The sequence below is a fragment of the Carica papaya genome, chromosome 7 (genome assembly GCF_054855325.1).
Source record: "Carica papaya isolate Zhongbai chromosome 7, ASM5485532v1, whole genome shotgun sequence".
Lineage (NCBI taxonomy): Eukaryota > Viridiplantae > Streptophyta > Magnoliopsida > Brassicales > Caricaceae > Carica > Carica papaya.
Window position 1 is genome coordinate 3,826,562 of NC_142315.1, and position 7,824 is coordinate 3,834,385.

Below are 7,824 nucleotides of genomic sequence, written 5' to 3' on the forward strand. Positions count from 1 at the left end.
ATTATCATAAATTTTCAAAAAATTAAAAAGTATTATACACATTTCAAATAATTAATTTTTATTTGCTGTCCTATTTAAATTTAATATGTCAAAGTTAGTACTAATATCAACTTTTACAAATTTAATACTCGAAGAAGTCATTTACATGAAGTAGGACAACTACACTCTCCACCACTTGTGTTTACATAAGGTGGTGTAAGCATGGACGGTATAAATCATTCCAAATACAATTCAAAATTCAGACAAACAAGAAAAAGACATGGGCGACCAAAGGCCAAGAGACTTTAATACAAGATTCAAGCAATTTGGATGGGCTTTGATTACTTTAGATGAATATTATAATGCCAAGTGAACCTATTACAATAGAAATAGTCGAAAGACTTAAACAAACCTTTCAATTATTTACTCAATAATTGATAAACGAGAAATAAGGACTTTGATCAAATAAGAAAGCTCATAAAAAGATGAGAGTAAACTCATTCGATCAAATACTATAAGAGAAATAGATCTTACTTTAAGTTAACAAAAAAAAATCATAAGAAATAGAAAAAGAATATCGAATAAGATCATAAGCATTCTTAGATTTGTGAATATCTATTGCTTTCTTATCCGTATTATTCATTTACTTGATCAGACGAAACATTTAAACAACACATTTTATAATTATTATTTTATAAAATTATTAAATTTAATTTTAAATGACTCATATTTTATATTTTTGTAACATAATTAGATACGTAATAAAAGTATTTAACTATTGATATAACATGAAAACTTCAAAAAACATTATGAGAAATAAAACTATCATTTGAAATTATTGTAAAAGATAGTTAATTTTATAATATGTTATTGTCATGATAAATAATAAGTTGACATAATTATGTATAAATTATGATAAATAAAATTATGTATCAATCTAACTATTAAAAAAAATAATAACTTAAATAAATATTTTTTATATTTTGTACTCAAAATTTACGACATTGCTATCAATTAACTCGACATTTCATTTCGATTCAACATTCAAAATCTAATTTATAATAATGTATAGCAAAAATATAATATTTTAATAACTAAAATATATTACTAGTTTGAGATGACAATCATTTGTTTTTTCAAGTCGTATTCTGATTTTTCATAAAATTTTGTTTATGAATATTATAATAAAAAAATTTTAAAATTAGATATATATTTTAAGATAAATTATTTTTATATATATTTAAAAATAATAAACAAAATTGGTTATGCTTTTGCTTAACGTTTCCCCAAACTCAACGTCACAAAACTCACAACTCAAGGAATAAAAATAAAATTTGTGGCTTTCAGAGCTGATAAGGATTTTGAATAACACCGCCATTTCCTTCACTGGACAAGACATGCTCTCTTACTCTAGCCTTTCAATTCTAGATAAGATGGCCCCACTTCCTCCAATCACCATATCTCCCTCCCCAATTATCCTCACCTCAAATCTTTTCCATCTTCCAATCCCCACCGTCCATCTCTCTCCACCGCCCGTGATCCAACGGAACAATCATTACATTCCCGTGAAATGCGACGCGTCGGATCATAACCCCACCCAATCAAAACAAATCTTATTAACCGCTCGTTTTCCCATCTCACAAACCTTTCTCCTCTTCCTCTTCCTCTTCCTCTTCCTCTTCCTCGTGATTACAGAGAGCTCGCTCTATCGACGCTAACCACATTTATCGCTCTCATGGAGTCGCGAGTATTGTCACGCTCCGCCACTGTTGCCGGCCTACCGTACCTCAGGAAGCCACCGAGGGAGATCCACAGAGCGTCTTTCGCCGTTGCCAAGCCTATCGGAGCCGTTGGTGAGGGCGGAAATGTAATTTGGGGTAGGCAACTGAGACCGGCTCTGCTTTTGGAGAGCTCGCCGGCTGTTCCCGCTAATTTGTTCGCAGTCAAACGGGAGATGCTTCCTCGGATTCGAGCCGCAGCTTCGTCGTCTCCGGCTGAGGGGAGCGATTCCGCCGGGTGAGGTCCGTCTCCTCCGTTCTAACTCGATCGAATCTATTCTACGTGTCGGACTCTGACTCGTCTGACTCGGTGTTTTCTTTTCAGGGAAGCGAAGATCGCTCCTGTCGGCTTCTTCGAGAAGTATCCGGCTCTTGTCACTGGTTTTTTCTTCTTCATGTGGTAGGTGAATTACTCTTCTCTAAACTGCGCCTCCGTGCGCACAATAAAATCACAACCTAAATTGATCCTTTACCTGTCAAATTTAAACTGGAAAAAATTTCCGGTTCAGCCCGGACAGGTAACTTGTGTTTATATACTATTTTGTCTACGATACGAGATCACATCATCGCCTTTCTCGCTCAGGTACTTCTTGAATGTGATATTCAATATACTCAACAAGAAGATTTACAACTATTTTCCGTATCCTTAGTAAGTACTACATTCTTTCTTCTTCAATTCTTGTTTTCTGTTTTTGCTTTATAAAAGCTAGTGTTAATTCTCGGTGCTTGGGATAAAGATTTCGGATGCGTAGGTTCAACGTGGTTTTTAAGCTGGCGTTGTTTTCTGCTTTTGCAGTTTTGTGTCGGTTATTCACTTGCTAGTTGGGGTGGTTTACTGTTTGGTGAGCTGGGCTGTGGGCCTTCCAAAGCGGGCTGTAAGTAGTTTCTCTTTAAGCCTGGAACTGGAATCTAAATCATTCTTTACTTGTTACTATTTATTTATTTTTTGGTAATTAGAGTTTATTGGAGTTTGTATTGCTTTGTAACTTGTTTACTAAATTATATCGATATCAGTAAAGAATCCCGTTTCATGTTGTAACGTGGCATGAGCTGCTGCTATTCCTGGTTTCCCATAATCTTTCTTTGGGGCTGACAAAGATTGCTTATGTATTACTATGTGATAATTTTAATTGTAAGGGTATTGATAAAGTATAATAAATTGTTAATGTCTGTGAGTATAATTATATATTGATATTTATTACTAGTTAGTTGTAGGATAAGGTAAACTAATGGATTTTATTTCAATAGTTATCTTTCTCGTATATATTAAAAAATCAATTTCAACTTTTTTTTAATACAAATTTTCTATATATTATGTTACGTAGTAAAAAAAAATTATAGGACATGGTATACTGTTGAAAATTTGAAATTAAGTTTATAGCATGATGATTTTTGTCCGTTAAAAACATTTATCTCAAATGACCAATCTCTAATGATAGAATTATCTAAGTATGGAGTTTGACAGTAATAAAAACTCAGAGTTCTATATGTTCCTTTTTTTTTTGTAGCCTATTGATTCAAACCTCCTGAAGTTGCTGATACCAGTTGCTGTATGTCACGCCATTGGCCATGTAACTAGCAATGTCTCATTTGCAGCAGTTGCTGTGTCTTTCACTCACACCATCAAAGGTACCATTCAAAAGAAAAAAACTTCATGCTACAGGCATTAATGTTTCTCCACAGCTCTTGTAGTTTCTTAATGGTGAACAGTGGTTTATTATTATTATTTACTTTTTCTTTTCTCAGCTCTTGAGCCTTTCTTCAATGCTGCTGCATCACAGTTCATACTGGGACAACCAATACCCTTGACTTTATGGCTATCTTTGGCTCCTGTTGTTATTGGTAAGGTTATCCCCTCTCTAGCCTCTGGCTGTGAGCAAAGCACTGTTATTGGAATCAGACATTAATGATCCCTTTGGTGAATGTCGCCAATGAATTAGATAATTTATGTGAATGTGACCATTTAGATAAACAGTTTAGGCTACTGTTATTCTATTTGTTGCCTTGTAAACATTATGTTCTATATGTTAATTATTAAGACACGGCTGAGTTTTATGTGTGATTTGGTTCTAATTGAGTGTAGGTGTGTCCATGGCATCACTGACTGAGTTGTCTTTCAATTGGACGGGCTTCATCAGTGCTATGATATCCAATATATCTTTTACGTACAGGAGTCTTTACTCCAAGAAAGCCATGGTCAGTTTCTTTTTGTGATTGTTGTGAATTGAAAGCATATGCTACTTAATGAAGTCTTTGGAATATTCCGACTAGTTCTTGTTGTGATAATCGCTCGGTCCTGATGCAGACTGATATGGACAGTACAAATATCTATGCTTACATTTCGATCATTGCCCTTTTTGTCTGCATTCCACCTGCCATATTTGTGAGTAAACGAAACCATTCATGGCTTGGTGATTTTGATTTGTAAGATTTAACAATTGACAGCCTTGTTGTACAGGTTGAAGGACCTCAGCTGTTAAAGCACGGATTTAATGATGCAATTGCTAAAGTGGGTCTTACCAAGTTCATCTCAGATCTCTTTTGGGTGGGAATGTTTTACCATCTCTACAACCAGGTATATAAATCCTATATTTTGATCATTCACCTCATGAAACCCCTGCTTTTCTTCAATGGTCATCAAAGTATGATGTTAAATGCCATTCACCATATCTCTAATTTTCCCCCCCATTTCAAAGACCCATTATGGTGTAAGCTAATTAAATTTTCAAGCTACGTGCCATATGTTGTCATTGGTTGTATTTTTTGATCAGCTGGCTACCAACACCTTGGAGAGGGTTGCGCCTCTTACCCATGCAGTTGGCAATGTGCTGAAACGTGTATTCGTGATTGGCTTCTCAATCATCGTGTTTGGTAAGTTTATGGTTTTGTCTTCCACCATTTCTTATCACTGGATATTCTTTTGGACCGGAGAGTAAGCGAAAGCAAAATCCCTCAAATCACTCCTTGCAGGAAACAAGATTTCAACACAGACAGGTATTGGAACATGCATTGCAATTGCTGGAGTTGCAATCTACTCTTTCATCAAGGCCAAGATGGAAGAAGAGAAGCGAGTAAGTCTTATTTTTAAACACACTCATAGCACATAAATATACACCAGTGAATAAAAATGGACAAATGTAAACAATTCCCTGCAGAAAATTATAATTTTAACCTGAATCTAATTTCTTCCTCTTTCAGCAAATGAAAGCAGCGTAAGGCCAGAAGCATTGAAGGTGGAGGAAATCTTGGGTGTAAAAAGTTTTTATGTCTTTCCTCCTGGAGATAAAATTAAAAACTCCAGCATATCCTGCTGTCTTTCTTTCCTTTTATTATGGGATGAATTTTATTTATTTCAACCTAAAAACAATTTGCTGATTTGTAATTAGTTCGTGTTGACTAAAATAATGTATCATTTGCTTTGTATTTGGAACAAAGCTTATGCAATTAGAAGCTCCTCATGAACCTAAAGGAGCCAATGAGTCAAAAATAAATAGTAGATTGCCTCCAAAATTGATCAGTCGTAGGTCATTAATGGACTCTTTCAAAAAATTCAGGTGTTATTTGAAATCAAATTATTAAGCGAAAAGCTCATAATGTTTAAATAAGCACTCGACTTTTTATAACATAAAAAAGTTACAACTCAAACAGTAGATTCCATTGTTGCATAATAAAATTCCTTGAAGGAGCATTATAAGCCTCTCTTGTGGCTAGCAATGGTCAAAACAACAGAGGAAGATTGTCGGTTCCTTGATGCAAGAAACATTTTATGAGAAATTAAAACAAAACACCATGAACACAATGGCAAAAAAGGTGTAATTTTCTTAAATGACAAAATGTTTGAACAAGTGGAGTATGCCGTATATAAGTGGTGATTGATTAGTGATGTTGGTGATGACAATAAAGCAGATAACCACTTAAACGCTCATGCTTCGCTGGTAAGTTTTTGTACTTTTTGTCATTCACAGCTAAAGAAAGCACCCCCTCAAGTACCATTACAAGAAGAACCAGTTTATGAGAATCAAAGGATTCCCTTTCAGACCGACAACTCATCAAACGACAAAAAAACCAGTGGTGTAATTCCTGGTTCAGTGACAAGATATGGAAGGCTTCACAAGCCACTTGGGAAAATTCCTCGGGTTTTCATACATTTGTAGATGTTTGAAACTTAGGAAACAGAAATCTAAGTGTACAAAATTAGGACGATAAGTGAGGAAACAGAAACAGTTAGGAAGTTGAATCTAAGAATGTACAAATACCTGCTCCTAAACAGTGTCAAGATCATGCGAAGAATGGAAATCTGTTTACCTGGATCTCTCTCTGTGCTGTTCTTTTTATTGTCTACAACTTTATGAAAAGCTGTATGTAAAATGAAGAAGCAAGAGGAAATATTTTTGGTTCCTCAATGACCTAAAGGGTTTTGGTGACAGAAAACTGGGGAAGGCATTAGAGTCTTCCATTCAGTGGCCACAGTGTACTGGTGTTCTAAACAAGGCTGCAAGGGAAGAAAAGATTTGAAGTCTACATGATCTGTCTGTATTTATATATCAGTATCTTAAACCATAAATTTCCTGACTTTTATGTATTTCTGTATTTTAAACCACCTAGTCTTTAGTGGGTAGTTTCTCTAAATTCCTGCAACTAATTTCTCTAAGTTCTGCAACTGGTGTACTTAAATGTATTTGCTTTAGATGAACCAAATGACATATAATCATAAAAGTAGAGTTTCTTTCTCCAAATAGTTTGAAGGTGTCTTTTCAATGAACCTTTGCCAAGTGTTCTTACTAAGTGGTGATTTTCTGCATTTTATAACTGTGAGAAATTTACACCTGGTGTGGACAAAGAGGAAAAGAACATTAACTTGCAGTTACAGGAAAGCCAATTCCATGGCGCTGGGTGGGGAAAACGACGAATAACATACTGCATATGACACCTATTCCAACAGGAAGTGAAGTGAGGATCTCCTGGGTCTCAACTGTTGGTGTCGGATAGAAGCAACTTATCACATTCTGATCAAACAGTGCTACAGCTGCAAAAACCAGTACTGACATGAAAGCATGCATGAAATCTATAAAACGCAGCTGGTACTTTGCAGCAAGTTCAGGTGGAAGAGAAGCTGATCCATCAATGATCCACAAGCCTCGCAGTGTGGCGAACCCATAAAAGACATTTCCATTATTGTCTTTAAAGCTGTCTGTGAAGCTCAAAAGGAAACATGATAACCCACAAAGAGCTACAAGCCCAGCAGTCATATATTGGCTGACTTGATCACAATTTCCTAAGTTTGTGAAGATGGGTGACAGAAGTTGGAAAGCAAGAACTGATCCTGTAGGTAAAAGATTAGCCAAATGAGCTGTGCTTTTGAATGTCTCACAGATTGCTCTCTGTACCAAGTTCTTCCTTTCTGTATCAGGAATGGGTATATCTTGCATGAGAGGCTGTTTCTCTTCACTGTGATGACGAAAGTTTTCGGTATGTACCTTAATCTCCATCACATAAAACCTGTAAATTTCCCTTTTTCTTTCTTGTTATATTGATCTCTCTAATTTGTTTTAGCAAGAATGGATTTATAGGATTGTGTTTATATATGCTTGCAACGAAACGGGATTTGAGTGGAGGTGAAGGGAAGGGAGGGTGCTTAATGATTCCTTACAAGTAACATAAACCCGTAAGTGGAACTGAACAGATATAGTTTTGTTTCAAACCAGAATTTCAGAAGGAAAATGTTGGCTCACATTTAAATTAGTTAGATAAAGTGCTTCCCTAAAGTGGCTTATGACCATGAAACTTTCATGAAGTTTATGAAACTTGGCTTCTGAAATTTGTTTTTCCTTTTTTTGGGTTGATGTCGTGGTAGGCTGCGCTTTCTTTGGAGTGAGTCTTGAATTACTTGTGTCATGCCCATAACTTGCACGTTATGTATGACTCCAATGGTTTAACTTGATTTACAAGGCTTGAATTCATTATATATATATATATATATATTAATAGAAAAAACCCACCAAAATATTTCTCTCTTATTTGAAACCCATATAGTATTTTTATTTGAGATACTCAACAGAATTTAGAT

General features: G+C 35.2%; 2 protein-coding genes across 2 annotated transcripts; one reads left to right on the forward strand and one right to left on the reverse strand.

Annotated features, from left to right (window-relative positions):
• The first annotated feature begins 1,553 nt into the window (after window positions 1-1,553).
• On the forward strand, window positions 1,554-5,267 carry APE2 (Glucose-6-phosphate/phosphate translocator-like protein). The gene is made up of 12 exons (XM_088208207.1): window positions 1,554-1,995; window positions 2,083-2,157; window positions 2,341-2,406; window positions 2,554-2,632; window positions 3,266-3,386; window positions 3,504-3,599; window positions 3,841-3,953; window positions 4,063-4,140; window positions 4,216-4,332; window positions 4,529-4,628; window positions 4,728-4,828; window positions 4,956-5,267. The coding sequence occupies exons 1-12, from the start codon at window positions 1,715-1,717 to the stop codon at window positions 4,971-4,973; spliced, it is 1,245 nt and encodes a 414-aa protein (XP_088064333.1). The 5' UTR covers window positions 1,554-1,714; the 3' UTR covers window positions 4,974-5,267.
• A 1,265-nt stretch (window positions 5,268-6,532) lies between these two features.
• On the reverse strand, window positions 6,533-7,507 carry LOC110825403 (transmembrane protein, putative (DUF679)). Its single transcript, XM_022055848.2, has one exon. The coding sequence runs from the start codon at window positions 7,244-7,246 to the stop codon at window positions 6,611-6,613; it is 636 nt and encodes a 211-aa protein (XP_021911540.2). The 5' UTR covers window positions 7,247-7,507; the 3' UTR covers window positions 6,533-6,610.
• Window positions 7,508-7,824: the final 317 nt, after the last annotated feature.